The following is a 21,403-nucleotide window of genomic DNA, read 5'->3' as shown; positions in this document are numbered from 1 at the left end:
GGAACTTATCACCACTGAACATCATGTTGTTCTCCACTGCCCACTGGAAAATCCTGTTTATGTCTTCCTGTACTTTTTCAGTGTTCTCTACCATACTGACTTCCATGCTTATTTTAGTGTCATCTGCAAATGATGATACAAAAGTGTGCCGGGTGTTTTTGTCTGTCTGTCTATGAGGATGAGAAACAGCAGAGGTACCAGGACAGTGCCTTGGGGCACTGAGCTTTTGACCTCACTGATGCTGGATCTTGCCCTGTTCACTACTACTTTTTGTGTTGTGTGTGTTAGGAAACTGAAAATCCATCTGCCTAACTTCCCTGTAATGCCCATGGCCTTCAGTTTATGCACTATCACTCTATGATCACATTTGTCAAATGCCTTTGCAAAATCTGTGTAAATCACATCTGCATTTTTGTCGTCTTCCAATGCCTCCGTAATTCTGTCATAATGGTTCAGCAGCTGTGACGGACATGATCGTCCTGCTCTAAAACTATGCTGGTTCGGGTTATGTTGGTTGTGCTTGTCCATGAAATTTGCAATCTGCTGTCTCATCACTCTTTCGAAGATTTTTATGATGTGAGAGGTTAGGGCTATTGATCTTTAATTTTTAGCTAGTGCTCTACTACCTCCCTTATGCAAAGGAGCTATGTCTGCACTCTTTAAGGCCTCCAGTATCTCACCTAGATCTAAGCTCTTTCTCCAAAGAATACTGAGGGCTTGTGCTAGTGGTACTTTGCGCTTCCTTTGCGCTTCCTTATAAATAGAGCATTCCATGAATCTGGTCCAGGTGCTGAGTGAGTGGGCATGTTTTCCATTTCTTTTCGAAATCTATGTGATTTGTATTAATGTCAGTTAGTTGGTCTGTGCGGCTTTCTTCTGGAGTGGTCCAATTCTACAGGTAGTTCTTAGCTTGGATTTCGCATAGGAATAGAAATATTTTGGGTTTCTTGCAATATCTTGTATGGCCCTTTGTTCCCTTTGTACTTCTTCTGTGAGGTATGACATCCTAAGTTTTTGCTCTAATTCAGTGATCTCTCTGCTAAGTCTATATTTCCTCTGTTGTAGCATATTTGTGTTTTAAAGCAGTTCAGTAACCCGTTTTCTTCTTCTGTACCATCTCCTACGCTCTCTCTATATCTGATCTTCTCTGGGTTTCCTCTATGGTACATGTTTCATAAATACTTTGTATGCTTCTGTATTCAGCTTCTCTAGGCACTGGTGGGGATTTAGGGTGCTCATGTCTGATTCCCAGGGTATGTCTGATAGCTCTTGGTTTATTTTTTCCCAGTCAATTCTATGGTTGTCAAACTTAAACTTACTGAGCATCCCATCTCTAACTTTAGTGATGCAGTTTCCTACCCCTGAGTTAATACTAGTTTGAACCTCTATGATGTTATGATCAGAGTATATAGTTTTTGTAACTGTTGTGTCTCTAATCAGTTCCTCGTTGTTTGTGAATATCAAAACCAGGGTATTTTCATTTCTGGTGGGATCAATTACCTGTTGGTTTAAAGAGTACTTTTCACAAAGCCTCATTAGTTCCCTGGTATGTGCCTGTTGAGCCAGGGTGCTTCCCGGAGATATTTCTGGTATAACATTACGTTGTGCCATCTTTCATTTTACATGAGGGAGATTAAAATCTCCAATAGAGATTAAAATCTCTACCCATAGACACTAAAGAGCCTTCAAGAGAAACTTAACAATTCCCAATAAAACAAGCAAGGCTGTGGTGCCCAAGCTGTAGAGTGACTTGCCAGTACCTCCCTGCTGATCAGGCTGTCAACCTGGAGGTCAACGCAGAGATGGTACACTGGGATGGTATACCTCTGAGCCATATAATAAGATTAGGTATTCCACCCCAAAACGTAATGAGTGAAATATTAATGCCATACACTTACCATCTTTGACATCCTGGACAATGACTGGACTTTCCCCAGAGACAGTAACTCCATAGCCCCGCTCTCCTCGATGGATGACCACTGTACGTAAATTACTGGAGTCGTTGGAGTCATTGCCCTCCACTATCGACTCCAGCCTGAAAATTAAAGTTAGTATTAAACATCCAATAGACTGTCAAGTATTTTTTATGTTAAGTAAAAGGACACAAATGCAACTAATGTGACGTTTTATTGTGGCAACGTTTCCCTCTCCAGGAGCCTTATCAAGCTGTTACAAACAATACACAGACACAGAAGGTATATATACGTATAGGCTTAGAGCAAAGTGTAATACCAGTTTTAGTAGTAGTAATAATATTACTTGTACAGTGGACCCCGGTTATCGGCTGGTTTGGTTATCGGCCAACTCAGTTATCGGCGGGTTTTTCGGCGCCCGGTTATTGGCCGTTCGCTCAGTTATTGGCGGTTTTGGATGTGTCCATCCGCCGGCTGGGGCAGCTTGTGCTTCAGTTTGGCTTTGTCTCTCGGTGGCTGAGGAGGCTTCTGCTCATACATCCAAACATTTCACTTGTTTACCATTTTTTTAGTGGTTTTTCTTGCAGTGCAACTGTGAAGTAAGTAACCATGGCTCCAAAGAAAGTTCCTAGTAAAGTTCCTGTGGTAAAGAAAGTGAGAAACACCATGGAATTTAAGCGTGAAGTGATCGAAAAGTTTGAGAGTGGAATGAAGGAGATGGAACATGCCAGGATGTACAGCAAGAATAAATCAACAATTACATCCATCCTGGCAAAGAAAGAACAAATCAAAGACACTAATGTTGCAAAAGGAGTAGCATTTCTAACTAAACAAAGGACACCGATAATGGAAGAGATGGAAAAGTTATTATTATTGTGGATTAAGGAAAAAGAATTAGTGGGAGACAGTGTAGTGGAGTCTACTATTTGCAAGAAGGCAAAGCAGTTGCATGAGGATCTTGCAAAGAAAATGCCTGGAACAAGTGCTGCAGTTTGTGAATTTAGGGCCAGCAAAGGATGGTTTGATAGATTTAAGAAGCATAGTGGCATACACAGCATTGTAAGGCTGCAAGTTCTGACAAATGTGCAGCTGATCAGTATGTTCACGAATTCCAGGACTATGTAAAGGCTGAAGGATTCGAACCCCAACAAGTTTTCAATTGTGACGAAACAGGCCTGTTTTGGAAGAAAATGCCAAAGAGGACCTACATTACCCAGGAGGAAAAGGCACTGCCAGGACACAAGCCTATGAAAGACAGGCTTACTCTTTTGTTGTGTGGTAATGCTAGTGGGGATTTCGAAGTGAAGCCTTTACTTGTGTATCACTCAGAAAATCCCAGAGTGTTTAAGAAAAACAATGTCATGAAGAACAGATTGTGTGTGATGTGGAAAGCTAATCATAAGGCATGGGTCACAAGGAAAATTTTCAAAGAGTGGGTTAATGATGTGTTTGGCCCAAGTGTGAAAAAATACCTCCTGGAAAAGAAATTGCCACTCAAGTGCCTCCTGTTACTGGACAATGCTCCTGCACATCCTCCAGACTTGGAAGACCAAGTGTTTAGGGACTTCAGTTTTATAAAAGTGAAGTTCTTGCCTCCTAGGTAGTAGGTTGGTAAACAGCAACCGCCCAGGGAGGTACTACCGTCCTGCCAAGTGAGTTTCAAAAGTGTTTCAAAAGTGCTTTGAAGTGACCTCAGACACTCAGTTGACCCTAAGACAGTTCTGGAGGAATCACTTCACTATCCTCCACTGCATAAGCCTTATAGGTAAGGCTTGGGAGGGAGTGACTTCCAGGACTTTGAACTCTGCTCGGAGAAAACTATGGCCAGATTGTGCCCAAGAGAGGGATTTTGAAGGGTTTGAGACTCACCGTGACCCTGACCCTGCTGACCCTGTGGACTCTACTGTGTCTTTGGGGAAGTCCCTGGGGTTGGAGGTAAGTGGTGAGGATGTGGAAGAGTTGGTGGAGGACCACAGGGAAGAGCTTACCACTGAAGAGCTGCAAGAGCTTCAACTTGAGCAGCAACAGACTGCAGCTGAGGAACTTGCTTCAGAGGAGGAGGAAGAGGGAGTGGGGGAGGTGCCTTCTTCAGAAATTGAAGAGGTGTGTGCAATGTGGACCAGGGTGCAAGCTTTTATAGAGAAACACCACCCTGACAAAGCTGAAACAAGCCATATCTGCAACATGTTTTGTGACAAAACCCTGTCCCACTTCAGGGAAATCTTAGAGATGCCAGAAACAGAGCACTCTGGACAGTTATTTTGTGAGACACGGGTCCAGTGACTCAAGTTGGTTCTAGTGGCATTAACCCTTTGACTGTTTTCGACGTATAAATACGTCTTACGAGCCAATGTTTCTGACATATATATACTCAATAATTCTAGCGGCTTCAAATCAAGCGGGAGAAAGCTGGTAGGCCCACATGTGAGAGAATGGGTCTGTGTGGTCAGTGTGCACCACATAAAAAAAATCCTGCAGCACACATTGCGTAATGAGAAAAAAAAAAAAAACTGATAGTTTTTTTGGAATAAAACGCCGACTTTGAGGTGTATTTTCGTGTAGTATTTATCGTTGTATTCGCGTTTTCATGGTCTTAGGTGATAAAATGGAAAACATATTACAGAAATAGATATGATTTTCATTACTTTGACGATGAAAACGACCTTGAAATTGAGCTCAAAGTAGCGGAAATGTTCGATTTTTACCAATGTTCAGGAGTAAATAAATCACACCACACGTCCAATACACGTCAACTGGGGAGTCTAATATTCTTTCACTAGTGCACTGATATTATTTATACCATTTTTGCAATAATGCAGTAGTCTGCATATCAGTAAATTTTGTATTTTTTTGTATGAATAAAAAATCAAAATAGAAAGCAATAATAATATAAGAGGGGCCTAGAGATGTGACTAATGAACAGAGAATATGTTATTTTAGTGCCACGAATGTCTACCTTGTTTATTCTGGACCCTATTTTGAAATTGGCATCTTTTTTAGTTTGCGTGAAATTGGCCAAATTGCCAATTTCTGACCACCATATTGGGTAGTCCAAATTAGTAAATGAGAGGTTTCTTGTACTCAGCTGATAGATAAAATGGAGTTCTAAAGAAATAGCTATGAGTTTGGTCAACTGGAACAATGGAATTGGCTGAAAATAGGGCTCAAAGTCGGCGAAATCGCCGATACGCATATGTCGCCGAGACCGCTAACTTCGCGGGAGTATAATTCCAGGAGTTTTCGACCAAATTTCGAACTTTTGGTGTCATTACTATCGGGAAAAGATTCTCTATCATTTCATAAGAAAAAATAATTTTTTTTTTCAAAAATTGAGCGACATAGAATGACAGTTTCAGAAAGGGGCCTGAAACAGTCAAAGGGTTAAAAGACAGAGAAGGGAAGTAACCCCAGAGAAGGCATTACTACTTAAAGTCTTCAGGGAGGGGGATTCCCCTTCCAAACACTAACTCCTCCCTCTTTTCTCCTCCCTATCTTCCAGAAGCCAACATTAGCCTTCAATAAAGGTATGTAATACTTACATAATTGTAAAAAAAAAATTTTTTGTGAATATTTTTGTTGGGAACGAATTAATTTTATTTTCATTAATTCTTATGGGAAATATTAATTCGGTCATCGGCCATTTCAGTTATCAGCCGACCTTCAGGAACGGATTGCGGCCAATAACCAGGTGTCCACTGTAGTAGTAGTAGTAATACAATATGGTATTACAATTAACTTGCACATGTGTAAAAGGTTATAAAAGCTATTACTTGGGTAGCATAAAAATAGGTTAGACAAATATTTCTGTTGGAAGCTGGATTAGAGAAGACCTGTTTCAGTGTTCCTCCTCTGTAATGTGCTCGTGAAGTATTAGCAGGAGAGATTATGTGATGGCAGGGTTTACTGTTTTCAGGAGGATTCTCACTAAGACTTCAGAGATGATGAAGCTGCCTATGTTTTCTTTGTGTCAGAAACAGCAATTAATGCACTTGTGTCTGCAGAAATTAATTTCTTTGATCACTAATCAGGCATCCCTGAATTCCATGAGATGACTGGTGGAATGTCGGTGTTGTATGCAGGCGTTGTTCAAGTTATCGTTCCTACATGCATTAATGTGTTCATTGAGGCATGTTTTGAGATATTTTTTTACCTCATCCCATTACAGTAGTTCAATCTAAACTCATTATATCAACTAACTGGTCTGGAAGCCTGGTCCATTACTGGACTGCAGGGGCAACAAACTTCATTTCTTTAGAGTGGAGTATGGTACATTATACAATTAGGGTGACTGACATATATAAACTACTTTACAGAAATCTCTTTATTATATAAGTCATTTTGGGCAGCATTAAAACTAAATTATTATTACAAGAATAATATAAGAATAAGAATACAGTTTTAATTATACAGTCTCCCCTCACTTAATGACTCACTGATTTAACGACCACTTGAGCTTACGACCAGCTCTCTGACCAGTATGCATACCCAAGTAATGTAGTATATTTGAACTGATTTCCTCTATTCTGTTTATTACAACATAGAGTACACTACTGTATAAACATTTAAAAATATACTAACAACGTTATAAATAGTGCAAAGGTGACATTAAAAAATGTGTTAAAAAAAATGCTTAATATTACTATATAGTAATTAAAATGTGTACAAGCTTGTAAATGTCTGTCAGACTACAGATGATGGAAAAGGACACAAACGCAGTGTTTAGGTCTGAATCCTTCTGTGGACTGAGAGATAATGTTTGTAAATAATTTTGCCCATTTGCAAATTGTTAAGCATTTCAAAATCTCTTTCACAGTTTACTGCATGTGGCAGGATTTAATAAAATATCTTATCACTAGCCTGGTGCCCAGAGGTACGGGAGCGACCATCTAGCTTTGGCTAGGTGCCCATACTTATTCTGCAATCTGACTGAGTGGCTTAACCTTCTGAGGATTGAGAGGCCCTCTCCCAAACTCATTCTCAGGGTAAAAAAAAAAAAAATCCTATGAAATGATAGAGAATCTTTTTCCGATCATAATGACACCAAAAGTATGAAATTTGATGGAAAACTTATGGAATTACCCTCTCACGAAGTTAGCAGTCTCGAAGACATTTATGCATCAGCGATTTCGCCCACTTTGAGTCTTATTTTCGACCAATTCCAATGTTGCAGTTGACTAAAATCATAGCTATTTCTTTAGAACTCCATTTGTTCTATCGAGTGAGTACAAGAATCTGCCCAGTTACTAATTTCAACTACCCGATAAAGTGGTCAGAAATTGGCAATTTGGGCAATTTCACACAAATTTCAAAAGGCGCCAATTTCAAAACAAGGTCCAGAATAAACAAGATAGACATTCATGGCAGTAAAATAACATTTTATCTGTTCATTAGTCATGTCTCTAGGCCCCTCTTACATTACTTTTGCTTTCCATTTTGAATTTTTATTCTCACAGAAAATAGAAGGTTTTCTGTTATGTATACTACTGCATCATTGTAAAAACGGTATAAATGATGTCGGCACACTTGTGAAAGAATATTAGACTTACTAGTTGACGTGTATTGGATGCATGGCATGATTTGTTTACTCTTAAACATGAGTAAAAATCGATCATTTTCGCTACTTTGAGCTCAATTTCAAGGTACAGTGGACCCCCGGTTTACGATCAGCTCCCAATGCAACCAATTATGTAAGTGTATTTATGTAAGTGCGTTTGTATGTGTATGTTTGGGGGTCTGAAATGGACTAATCTAATTCACAATATTCCTTATGGGAACAAATTCGGTCAGTACTGGCACCTGAACATACTTCTGGAATGAAATAATATCATAAACCGGGGGTCAACTGTACTTGTCATCGTGAAACCAATCAAAATCATCTCTATTTCTGTAATATATCTTCCATTCTATCAAATGGGACCAGGTAAACAAGAATGCAACCATAAATATCATAGGAAAATACATTAGAAAGTTGCTGTTTTAAACCAAACACACGGTCGGAGTTTTTTTTTTCTCATTATGCACTGCGTGCTTCAGGATTTTTTTTTATACTGCGCACACTGACAACACAGAACCATTCTTTCATATATAGACCTGCTAGCTTTCTTCCACTAGATTTGAAGGCGCTAGAATTTAAGCATACAAGTACGTGACCGACCTTGGTTCCTGGTTGCAATGACGCACTTGTTTGTGACCGACCCTCAAAGGGTTAAGTACTGTGTACAGTGGACCCCCGGTATTTGATGTCATCGGTATTCGATAAATCCGGTTTTCGATGCATTTTAACGCAAAAAAATTTCCTCGGTATTCGATTGAAAACCCGGTATTCGATACGATTCGTACGAGACCTGTCCACGTGTGGCCTGAACTCCCCCGTGTGTACCAGTGTTTACAAGCCAGCCAGTGTGAGCGCATCTAAGGATACATTCAGTACATTCCATATTATCCATATTATCACTGTGTTTGGTGCTTGTTTCTGAAAAATAAGTCACCATGGGCCCCAAGAAAGCTTCTAGTGCCAACCCTTCGAGAAAAAAGTCGCTAATGACTTATGAAATGAAGAAAGAGATAATTGCAAAGTACGAAAGTGGAGTGCGTGTGTCGGAGCTGGTCAGGTTGTATAATAAACCCCAATCAACCATCTCTACTATAGTGACCAGGAAAACGCAATCAAGGAAGCTGTTTTTGCAAAAGGTGCAACTGTGATTACGAAACAGCGACCGCAAGTGTTAGAAAATGTTGAGAGATTGTTATTGGTGTGGATAAATGAAAAACAGATAGCAGGAGATAGCATCTCTCAAGCGATCATTTGTGAAAAGGCTAGGCAGTTGCATGACGATTTGGTTAAGAAATTGCCTGCAACTAGTGGTGATGTGAGTGAATTTAAGGCCAGCAAAGGTTGGTTTGAAAGATTTAAGAATCGTAGTGGCATACATAGTGTGATTAGGCATGGTGAGGCTGCCAGTTATGTTAAGAACATAAGAAAGGAGGAACACTGCAGGAGGCCTGTTGGCCCATACTAGGCAGGTCCTTTACAATTCATCCCACTAACAAAACATTTGCCCAACCCAATTTTCAATGCCACCCAAGAAATAAGCTCTGATGTGAAAGTCCCACTCAAATCCAACCCCTCCCACTCATGTACTTATCCAACCTAAATTTGAAACTAGTCAAAGTCCCAGCCTCAATAACCCAACTAGGTAGACTGTTCCACTCATCAACTACCCTATTTCCAAACCAATACTTTCCTATGTCCTTTCTAAATCTAAACTTATCTAATTTAAATCCATTACTGCAGGTTCTCTCTTGGAGAGACATCCTCAAGACCTTATTAATATCCCCTTTATTAATACCTATCTTCCACTTATACACTTCGATCAGGTCTCCCCTCATTCTTCGTCTAACAAGTGAATGTAACTTAAGAGTCTTCAATCTTTCTTCATAAGGAAGATTTCTAATGCTATGTATTAATTTAGTCATCCTACGCTGAATGTTTTCTAACGAATTTATGTCCATTCTGTAATATGGAGACCAGAACTGAGCTGCATAATCTAGGTGAGGCCTTACTAATGATGTATAAAGCTGCAGTATGACCTCTGGACTTCTGTTGCTTACACTTCTTGATATAAATCCCAGTAATCTATTTGCCTTATTATGTACGCTTAGGCATTGCTGTCTTGGTTTAAGGTTGCTGCTCACCATAACCCCCAAGTCCTTTTCGCAATCTGTATGGCTAAGTTCTACATCATTTAACTTATAAGTACTAGGGTTATGGGCACTCCCAAGCTTCAGAACCTTGCATTTATCTACATTGAACTGCATCTGCCACTTTTCTGACCAAGAATAGAGTTTGTTTAAATCCTCCTGAAGTTCCATAACATCTACGTTTGAATCAATTATCTTACCTATCTTTGTGTCATCGGCGAATTTGCTCATATCACTAGTAATTCCCTCATCAAGATCATTGATATATATTATAAACAACAACGGGCCCAAGACTGATCCCTGTGGAACGCCACTTGTTACAGATCCCTGCTCGGATTTAACCCCATTTATGGACACTCTGCTTCCTGTCAGTGAGCCATGACTCGATCCACGAGAGCACTTTTCCCCCAATGCCATGAGCTGCCACTTTCTTTAATAGTCTATGGTGCGGAACTCTATCAAAAGCCTTACTAAAATCTAAGTAAATAATATCAAATTCTTTATCGTGGTCAACAGCCTCAAAAGCTTTACTGAAGAAAGTTAATAAATTAGTTAGACAAGACCGGCCTCTTGTGAATCCATGCTGAGTATCATTAATCAAGCTATGCTTATCGAGATGGCTTCTTACAATCTCAGCTATAATTGACTCTAGTAATTTGCCTACAATTGAGGTCAGGCTTATTGGGCGGTAATTTGACGGTAACGACTTGTCCCCTGTTTTAAAAACAGGAATTACATTAGCCATCTTCCACATATCAGACACTACACCTGTTTGAAGAGATAAATTAAAAATATTAGTTAATGGTTCACAGACTTCCATTTTGCATTCCTTAAGAACCCTTGAAAAAACCTCATCAGGACCCGGCGACTTATTTTGCTTCAGTCTGTCTATCTGCTTCACAACCATTTCACTAGTGACTGTGATGTTACATAATTTATCTTCTTCTAGCCCACTATAAAAATTAATTACTGGAATATTGTTAGTGTCTTCCTGTGTAAAAACTGAGAGAAAATAATTATTAAAAATTGAGCACATTTCATTCTCTTTGTCAGTAAGGTGCCCATAGTTATTTTTAAGGGGACCTATCTTATCTCTAACTTTTGTTCTACAGACCTGGAAAAAACTTTTTGGGTTAGTTTTAGAATCCCTAGCAACTTTAATTTCATAGTCCCTTTTAGCTTTTCTTATCCCCTTTTTAATGTCACTCTTAATGTCAATATACTGATTTATAAGATGACCCTCACCTCTTTTGATATGCCTATAAATTCCTTTCTTATGCCCTAGTAGATATTTGAGCCTATTATTCATCCATTTTGGGTCATTGAGACCATGAAAACAAGAAAACAACCATAAATACTATATGAAAATAGACCACAAAGTCAGCATTTTAATTGAAAAAAAAAAAAAGGTCGGAGTTTTTTTTCTCATGCACTGCATGCTCCAGGATTTTTTTTTATATGGTGCACACTGACCACACAGACCTATTCTCTCACATGTGGGCCTACCAGCTTTCTCCTGCTTGATTTGAAGCCGCTAGAATTTATGAGTATATATACGTCAAACACGGTACCTTGTAAGATGTATATATACGACCAAAACAGTCAAAGGGTTAAAAATGTAAGAACATAAAAAAATGTATTAAGCTCTACAACTGTACTCCCTGGAATGAAGGCAAGAAAAAAAAAATTTACACATGGAAAATACAAGAGGGATAGTCTCCAAATTGCCAAATGAAATAGCTCCTTACAAGAACAGGAGGAACACCAAAATAGCACCAATGAAAAACAGGGGTGCAATAAGAAAACTAAAACAATACTGTAATTCAATACATATATACATGCACTGTATAACAGGTCCAAGATCTTTTATTGCCAACCTTACAAATATAAAGTAAATTACCAACAGTTCCATAACCATCCTCAAGAGAGAACATGATAAGTTACTGATCAGTCAAGTTGTAGTGTCAATGCTAAAGCAAAGGCTGCAAACCCTAACAGCCTGACTTATCCAGCTATCAAATAGAACTGATCAGAAACCAGACCATGTCGATGATGATCCTTTGAATACCCCTAGGTCAGCTGATCATTTCAGTTTCCCACTTTCACAGGGTTCGGAAGCAGTGAACAACTTTCATATTATAAATTTCCCAAATAGTGGTGTCACACCACTATTTGAAATAAAAAAAATATTATTATACTTGAACTAACTTGATAAAGCACTAAGCAAATTCAAATGATACAATAAAATCTATTTTCTACTACAGTATTTTAAGAAATTAAAATGTTGTAGTACTGTATCTACATTCATTAGGCATTACTAAACAAAGTTCAGGTCTGTATAAGCTTCATAGGATGTAGTGTGGTCTTACACAGGATGGAGTTACAGATAACATAACTTATCCCAAGACAATGCTACATGTACACTAAGATCCAAAGTCTCAGTTTCAAATACTAAAATTTGAACCAAAAGATTACCTCTGAGCTTTTGTAAAGTCCCAGCCTGAGTAGCACAACAGTCTACTTATGGTGCTTGCCAAAGAAACAATTAAGGTATATTACAAGTTCCTATATATCCTGTGCCAACATGCTAAGTAACAATATTATACATGTGGTGCCCCAAGCTACTCAAAATGTGACTAAAAAGTACAAAGTGGAAGCTTATGTGAAAGAACTAGTGCATCAGGCTCTTTGTGAAGTGAATTTTCAAGTTTCCAAGTGAAGTCGTTACCAACAACAGTAGTACAATAAATCATTCTTACAGCTCAGATTTTTGGGTTGTGCATATGACATCCCTATTTCTCAATGAACTTATCATGACCTTATGTAATAGATTTCTGAAAATCCAAATAATGGTTAAAAGTTTCAAATATTCCAGTAAGATTTGTGTAAATTACAAGAAACAGTATTATGTCAGATACATTCTAGGAAGAGTATATAATTTATGTACTGCAGCACAATATAGTGATCTTGGAAATCGAAGTAATTGTGCATGCAATTATCACTGAACAACAGGGCTGCATTCTTGAAAAACTATGGGGTCAAAATTTTGTTTAACAAAAGTTTCCTAAAAGACCAACATTTTTATGTATAGTACATGCAATTATAAAAACTGCAAAGCAATGAAGTTTGACGTGAATGAATATATAATGTATAAATATGCTACTGTATACATCTTTTAATTCCAGGAATCATTGCTCCCCCACACCCCAGCTTCTGACTAGAACTTCTTAAACTGTAAAGGAAATATAGTTTGTGATCAAATATCTGAATTACATAGGGCCGAGTCCTGACTGGATAAAGGGATGTTCAGTTAGAAGACTCGTAGGAAAATTAGTTTTGAATGTTTACCACTTGATTTACATTAGGTGGGAACCCCCTGGACAGAGAAATCACACTTAAGATTCCATCAATTGCTTGCAAAAATCTAACCTCAGAAATCTCCTTGGGAGGAAAAATGAATATGCCTACCTTAGAGGGGAGGTTACATATCAACCAGTCAACAAGGGTCATGGAACAAAAGACCTAAGTACATTGCAGAACATCAAGAAGTACAACCTAAAGTTTGGCATCTTCAACCTTACAGTATCACAGAAGGAAACAAAAATCAAATTGCCTAATGGTTGGAAAAAAAATGATGTACAATATCAATCATGATTTCAAGTTCGTGAGGTGTGAAGGCAGTCGATTTTTATCGAACACTTCAGAGGACAGGAGAAACAATGTCTCAGAAGTTGTGATGACATAGTTAAAAGGAAATAAATGTGACAGCAATCCTGGTAATCAGGTGTTGACTGACAAAAGAAATTACAGGGGTTCTTGCTGCAAAGAGGAGAGTGATGACAAAGACAATGAACAGACTGATTATCAAAATTGTCAGCTATACAAGATGCAACTGTTCTCACTGAATACAATGACCTCTCAGCCAAGAGAATCTCAGGCCTATTATTCATATTTTCACACTTTTAGAGAATTTGTCATAAGGAGCAGCATCAACATGAGAAACAAATGAACCTGAATACATTCTTCAAACCTATTGGACCATCTACATCTTCCCAGCTATCTAAAAGGTCAGAAATGTCTGTTATTGTTTTTGTATATGGTAATGTCTGAAAACAACAATGTTTTTTTTTTACAGAATTGTTTATTATTGTTATGATCATGGTAAAACAATCTCATTATTTGAATTATTTGAAGGACAATTGGCATTAATGGAGACACTCACTCCCCCCCCATTAGTTCATTAACCTTTCAATGTCATTCATGTAGACCTACAAGACTGAGGCCAGTGGCACTTACATAGACCTACACTTCAATCATAGCTCCCTCAAATATGCTGAGCAGCAAATTTTGGCCTAGACATGAAAGAATGGGTCTGTGAAGTGGGTGTGCACAGTCTAAAAGAAATCCTGTTCTCATACAGTGCATGGGAACAACAGCCTCTGACTGTGTTTGGGTTAAAATAGTGACTTTGGGGTATTTTCTAGGGTGATTTTCATAATTTCATTTGGAAGTTTCCTGGTGCCAGTTCATAGATCTGAAGACCAGAAGTATCTTCAAACAGGCCCCAAAGTGGTGAAACTCAATTTTTGACAATTTCTCTGAGGAATGCTAGGCGTCTCATCCCCTTTCTTCCCCCGTTCTGCTTCCTGGGTTTTTACTAGGTCTACTTCAATTATTGGGGTGCCCTAAACCATGACCAAGCATTCTTGGTCATGGTTTATTACCTTAGAAATAGGTGAAAGAAATGTAGTTTTTGTGTGTGCTATGGATTTAAAACGGAGAGCAAATGTTTTACAAGAGGGGCCAGCAGACATGATTAATGAACAGGGGGAAGGTTGCTTTAGTGACTGGAATGCCTACAGTGTTCATTCTGGATTCCATTTTTAAATTTACATAAATATGTTGAAAAAAAGTTTAAAAGTGGCCAAATTACTGACTTCTGGACATTTTATTAGGGTAGTTCTGATAGTTGAATGGCATGTTTCCAATGATCATTGGGTAGTAAGAAAGGTTAACTAGCAAAATAGCCAGGAATTGAGTCAGCTTGAGGATTATAATTGACCTAAAATAGACATCAAAATAGGTGTAATCACTGTTGTGTGAAGTGTTCTTTGACCTCCAACTTTCCACCTACATAATTCTGTGATTATAACCTCAAATTTAACATTTTAAGTGTCATTATTTTAAGGAAAGTTTCTAAACCATTTCTAAACCACAATCATTTTTTTGATTTGGGGGTTATCAATAGTGAAAAGGGTTAAATTGAGGTTTCACTGCTGCCATACTGTACTATTATTATTATTATTGTTATTATTATTTTTTTTATTATTATTACAATATCTGTATTAAGAATTATGAATCCTTAACCCTTTGACTGTTGCAAGCCCCTTTCTGAAACTCATTCAATGTTGCAACATTTTTGGAAAAAAAAAATTATTTTTTCTTATGAAATGATAAGGAATCTTTTCCCGATGGTAATGACACCAAAAGTACGAAATTTGGTCGAAAACTCACGGAATTACGCTCTCGCGAATTTAGCAGTCTCGGTGATATATATGCATCGGCAATTTCGCCGACTTTGAGCCCTGTTTGTGGCCAATTCCGTTGTTCCAGTTGACCAAACTCATAGTTATTTCTTTAGAACTCCATTTTTTCTAGCAATAGAGTACAAGAAACCACCCATTTACTGATTTGAACTACCCAATAAAGTGGTCAGAAATTGGCAATTTGGCCAATTTCACGCAAATTAAAAAAGATGCCAATTTCAAAATAGGGTCCAGAATAAACAATGTAGACATTCTTGACACTAAAATAACATATCCTCTGTTCGTTAGTCATGTCTCTAGGCCCCTCTTATATCACTATTGCTTTTTAATTTGATTTTTTATTCATACAAAAAATACAAAATTTACTGTTATGCAGACTACTGCATTATTGTAAAAATGGTATAAATAATATCAATGCACTATTGAAAGAATATTAGACTCCCCAGCTGACGTGTATTGGACGTGTGGTGTGATTTGCTTACTCTTGAACATAGGTAAAAATCGAACATTTCCGCTATTTTGAGCTCAATTTCAAGGTCGTTTTCATCGTGAACCTAATCAAAATCATCTCTATTTATGCAATGTGTTTTTCATTTTATCACGTGAGACCATGAAAACGAGAATACAACGATAAATCCACCTCAAAGTCGGTGTTTTAATCCAAAAAAATGGTCAGTTTTTTTTTTTCTCATTATGCACTGCGTGCTGCAGGATTTTTTTTATGTGGTGCAGACTGACCACAGAGACCCAGTCTCTCACATGTGGGCCTACCAGCTTTCTCCTGCTTGATTTGAAGCCACTAGAATTATTGAGTATACATGTATATACAGTGGACCTCCGGTTAACGATATTTTTTCACTCCAGAAGTATGTTCAGGTGCCAGTACTGACCGAATTTGTTCCCATAAGAAATATTGTGAAGTAGATTAGTCCATTTCAGACCCCAAACATACACGTACAAACGCACTTACATAAATACACTTACATAATTGGTCGCATTCGGAGGTAATTGTTATGCGGGGGTCCACTGTACATCCGAAACACTGGCCAAAACGACCAGAACAGTCAAAGGGTTAATCTGCCACTTACATGCTTTAATTATGTACATGCAGTACACATAACTAGTTCATCCATTAACCCTTCCAGTGGCCGTAATGTAGAAATATGTCATCTAATATGTAGTTCTACGTTATGAGCTCAGCTCACTCAGATAAGCTTTGAATGGTAAATTCTGGCATAGATATAAGAGAATGGGTCTGTGAGGGGAGTGTGCATAGTATAAAAAAAAAATCCTGCCACATGCAGTGGATGATGGGACAAGCAAAACTCTGACCATGTATTTGGTTTACAATGTTTTCTAGGACGGTTTAGGTTTGTAAGGCTATTTCTTGATGTCATTTTGTAGAAAGGAAGACATAATACTGAAATATAAATGATTTTCATTCATTTGGAGACTGAAAGTAGCTTGAAATTCAACTCAAGTTAGTGGAAATACAGCCTCTCCTCACTTAGCAGCATACTCGTTTACTGATGACACAGACTTATAAAGGGCTCTCTGACCAGTATGCATACCAAAATAATGTATATTAGTGCTGATTTTCTCTATTCTGTTTATTACAATATACAGTACACTACTGCATAAACATTTAAAAATATGCCAGAAATGTTATAAATGGTGGAAAGGTGACATTAAAACAATATGAATGATGGATGACACAAACCCACTACCATTATAGCATGCTCCTCACTTAGCGGCGAATTCGTTTACTGACGTGGTCTTGCCAAAGGAACTCCATCGTTAAGTGAGGAGAGGCTGTACAGTGGACCCCCGCATAATGATATTATTTCAATTCAGAAGTCTGTTTGGGTGCTGTTATAGACCGAATTTGTTCTCATAAGAAATATTGTGAATTAGATTAGTCCGCTTCAGACCCCCAAAAATACACCTACAAAAGCACTTACAAAAATACACTTACATAATTGGTCTAGTTGGGAGCTGATCGTTATGCAGGGGTCCACTGTATTAAATTTTTGCCAATTTTCCTGAGGATGGGAAAGGCCTCCTTACACTCCTCCCCCCTCCACGTCTGTTTTATGGGTTTTTAATAATCTGATTTAATTACTGGGACATTGTAAACCATGACCAATCATTCCTGGTTATATTTTATTATCCGCAAAATAGAGTAAATTTTCCATTTTGTGTGATTATAAACTCATAATGGAAGGCAGGTGTAACACTAGACAGGCCTGGGAACATGTTTAATTTACAGAGGAAATGTTTTAGTGCCAGGAGTGTTTAATTTATTTATTTTACACTTTATACGGTAGTTGTAATTTTACACTTTATACGGTAGTTGTAATAGTTGAATGAGAGGTCTGTTATACTCAATTGATAAAACAGAAGGCATACTAGCAAAAGAGCTAAGAATTTGGTTAAATAGAACAATGGAATTGATTTAAAATAGGATTCAAATTGGGCAAAATTGATAATACGTAAAACGCACCCAGACTGTTAACTTTGCACCTGCGCAGTTCTCTAAGTTTCCCATCAAACTCTACTTTTGGAGCCATTACCTTCAGAAAAAGAGATTCTCTACCACTTCAGAAAAAAATAGTTTACTTAAAAAAATAAAGAAGATACTGGGAGCAATATGAACTTTAGCAGTCTGGACAGTAAAAGGGTTAATGTTATTATGTACCATAGCCATATTATGAAATCACAAACTATATTATGAACTTCAGCATAATATAGTCCAGTATACCATATTGTAGTAAAAAATTAAGTAAATTTAGAAAAAGCTTCAAAGCACTAGGAAAATTTAACTTACATGATTTGTTTTTTACTAACAGTGAAGAACACCTTCCTTTGCAAAAGTTATTAAAAATACAAATAGTAAAGGGTAATTACACTTAAGACTAATTAAAATACAAGAAACTGATTACACAATCCACTGAAAGAATTAAGTGTATCTGTTCACATCAAAGAACAACTACCCTGTAATTAGTGACATAATGTTCTCCCTGCCATTTCTTATCTACTGTAGAATATAATGTGATAACTCATCATTGTGAACAGTACTAGTTTAATCTAATCACCAGATAAAGCACATTAGGTAAATCTAATGCTCCTATAGGTATACAGATCTTTAAATGACTGACAGATGACGAATGAAGTTAGGTAGCCTGTAACAGATTCTCAAGGCTACAATACAAAGAGTATAAATAGCCTGGGAACTTTATGGCATTCTCAATAGTTCAATAAAAGTGTGTAATGTGGCTACTGTACAGTGCAGTTTTGTCTTCAAATATCTTGTCTGCACTGATAGACGCTAGCACAGAACAATATATACAATATGTACGTATGTGTGTGTGTGTGTCTGTGCGTGTGTATGTATGTACATGCATGAGAATATCTAATCCCTCTGATTATCACTAGTGTGATATAAATTCTTACTTCATAGTTACTCAACTACGTAGTTTATTATTACAATAATCATTACTAAGCATTGAACCCACAACGCTCAAAGAGTGCTGTTCAACTAGTTTAACCCTTTGAGGGTTTCGGCTGCACTAGTACGGCTTACGACCCAGGGTTTTTGACGTACTAGTATGCCTAAATTCTAGCGCCCTCAAATCTAGTGGGAGAAAGCTGGTAGGCCTACATATGAAAGAATGGGTCTATGTGGTCAGTGTGCACAGTATAAAAAAATCCTGCAGCACACAGTGCATAATGAAAAAAAAAAACTTTGACCGTTTTTTGGGGAATAAAACAGCAACTTTGCACTGTATTTTCGTATGGTATTTATTGTTGTATTCTAGTTTTCTTGGTCTCATTTTATAGAATGGAAGACATATTACAGAAATTGAGATGATTTTGACTGGTTTTACAATGAAAAGTACCTTGAAATTCAGCTCAAAGTAGCAGAAACGTTCGATTTTTACCAAAGTTCAAAAGTAAACAAATCATGCCAAGCGTTCAATACACGTCAACTGGTGAGTCTAATATTCTTTCACAAGTGCGCCAATATTATTTATACCATTTTTTACACTAATGCAGTAGTCTGCATAACAGTAAATCTTCTATTTTTTGTGAGAAAAAAATTCAAAGTAGAAAGTAAAAGAATGTAAGAGGGGCCTTGAGACGTGACTAATGAAGAGAGGAAATGTCATTTTAGTGCCAGGAATATCTTTCTTGTTTATTCTGGACCCTATTCAGAAATTGGCATCTTTTGAAATTTGTGTGAAATTGGCAAAATTGCTAAATTCTGACCACTGTACTGGATAGTTGAAATCAGTAAATGGGTGGTTTCTTGCACTCATTCGATAGAAAAAACGGAGTTCTAGCGAAATATTCATGTTTTTTGTCGACTAGTACAGTGGAATTGACCAAAAATGGGGCTCAAAGTGGGCAAAATCGCTGATGCGTAAACATCGCCGAGACCGCTAACTTCGCGAGAGCATAATTCTGTAAGTTTTCCATCAAATTTCATAATTTTGGTGTCATTATGATCGGGAAAAGATTCTCTATCTTTTCATAAGAAAAAAATTATTATTATTTTTTTTTTAATTTGGCCGACCCTGAGAACGAGTCTCGGAGAGGGTCTGTCGAACCTCAAAGGGTTAATATCTTTATTTATGCACCCCATACCTATTTTGTGAGTAGTAGTTAAAAGCTCAACTAACCTAAGAAATTAAGGAGAACAGAGTCACAGTAGGGAAGTAGCTTGGAAGAATAGTACTTCCCTGAAAGTTGCCAAAAATTTAAGATGAGCAGTCTATGGCATACTTTGAAAGAAATCCAAAGTACCTTATCTTGTATGAAAAATCCAGGACAAAAATCACATATAGTATTAGGCCCCTGCTTACTGCAAAAGAGATAGAGCCTACTATGACAAGACGTGAGTGAAATATTGAAGTCACAATATGATTCTGTACTTAGTGAGCCATCAATCTGTTTAAAGATTGACAATCCAAATTAATTTTTCATGAATGAGACTTAAAATGCTATTCACATCTCCATAAATTCTGACATAATCCTTACCCCACTAGACTTCAAAGAAACCGTTGATAGCTCACCAAAGCTCTCTGCCTCAGGCTCAGACTCGTGAAACTCCACATTCATCAAGAATTACAAGAAACTGCTATCCTTAGCATTAATTATTCTAAAGAGATGTCTGGACAAAGGAATCATCCCACAGTTACTAAAATAAACTTCTGATATAGCCCTGCTCCACAAAGGTGGAGGTAAAGCTGTCACAATAAACTATAAACCAAAAGTCCAGGCATCCCACATTATTAAAATTTTGTGAAAGAGATTTAAGAAGCAAGAGTGCTAAACACACAGATTCATAACAAATGGATAAACCTGGGCACCAAAAATTTCAAGACTGTCACTCCTGCCTCTTGCAATTGCTGGACCATTTTGACATGGGCTTCAATACATTGGAAGACCAACAAAATGAAGATGTAGGGTACACAAATTTTGCAAGAGCCTTCTATAAATGCAACCATGGTGTATTATCATACATAACACATGCAAAACAAACACCTGGCAAAATGGCCAGATGAATATTTAACTTCTCAACTTTCAAAAAGTAATACTGAACAGAGTAAAATTAGCAACTGCCAGAGTGAAAAGCTATTCTCCAAGACACACTACTCACCCTAATTCTCCTTCTCATATATTACATAGACCAAGACATAAATCATAGCACCATATTAGAATCTGTACATATAGCGGCCACTGAGGACACAGTATAACCAAAATCTTCCAGTGAGCCACTGACAACAATACAATGTTCAGCAAGGACAAATTTCAGTTACTCCACCATGTATAAGCTGTGGAAATAAGACTGAATGGTGTGTAAACCAAATCTGAACCACTCAATGGAGTGAAAGATCATGGGAGGACTTAGGAGTGATAATGTCAAAAGATCTCTCTTTCAAAGATCACAAGTGTCATTATCACAACTGCAAAGAAAATTATAGGCTGAATAACTAGAGCCTTCAAAACAAGAAATACAAAGTGAATAATGATACTCTAAATCACTTTCTTCCTTCAGACTAGAGTAAAATTATACACTAACATCCCCTTTTGGGGCAAGCAACATTGCCAATCTGGAGAAGGTACAGAGAGCTTTCCCTATCTGTATAAATTCAGTCAAGCACCTAATTACTGGATTGCTTAAATCCCTTGAACTGTTCCTCCTGGAATGTAGGTGAAAATGATCCACAAGATAAGATT

General features: G+C 37.5%; 2 protein-coding genes across 10 annotated transcripts in view; one reads left to right on the top strand and one right to left on the bottom strand.

Moving 5' to 3' along the window:
* Positions 1–21,403, bottom strand: part of LOC128694541 (rho guanine nucleotide exchange factor 11) — a 474,507-nt gene that overhangs the window by 448,253 nt on the left and 4,851 nt on the right. For 6 of the 7 annotated variants that reach the window (XM_070095938.1, XM_070095936.1, XM_070095939.1 and 3 more), the window contains exon 2: positions 1,899–2,035. In XM_070095938.1, coding sequence (XP_069952039.1) covers positions 1,899–2,035 — 137 coding nt within the window. Of the gene's footprint in view, positions 1–1,898; positions 2,036–17,987; positions 18,141–21,403 lie in introns of those variants that run through there. The other variant, XM_070095937.1, reaches the window with a different exon arrangement.
* LOC128694630 (uncharacterized) overlaps positions 12,146–21,403 on the top strand; it is a 215,196-nt gene continuing 205,938 nt past the window's right edge. For 2 of the 3 annotated variants that reach the window (XM_070095932.1, XM_070095931.1), the window contains exon 1: positions 12,146–13,681. In XM_070095932.1, coding sequence (XP_069952033.1) covers positions 13,620–13,681 — 62 coding nt within the window. In that variant the 5' untranslated portion in view covers positions 12,146–13,619. The remainder of the gene's footprint in view (positions 13,682–21,403) is intronic. The other variant, XM_070095927.1, reaches the window with a different exon arrangement.

This window comes from Cherax quadricarinatus, chromosome 51 (assembly GCF_038502225.1).
Source record: "Cherax quadricarinatus isolate ZL_2023a chromosome 51, ASM3850222v1, whole genome shotgun sequence".
NCBI lineage: Eukaryota > Metazoa > Arthropoda > Malacostraca > Decapoda > Parastacidae > Cherax > Cherax quadricarinatus.
Note: the sequence above shows the minus strand (reverse complement) of the source record. Positions and strands in the feature narration are given on the sequence as shown.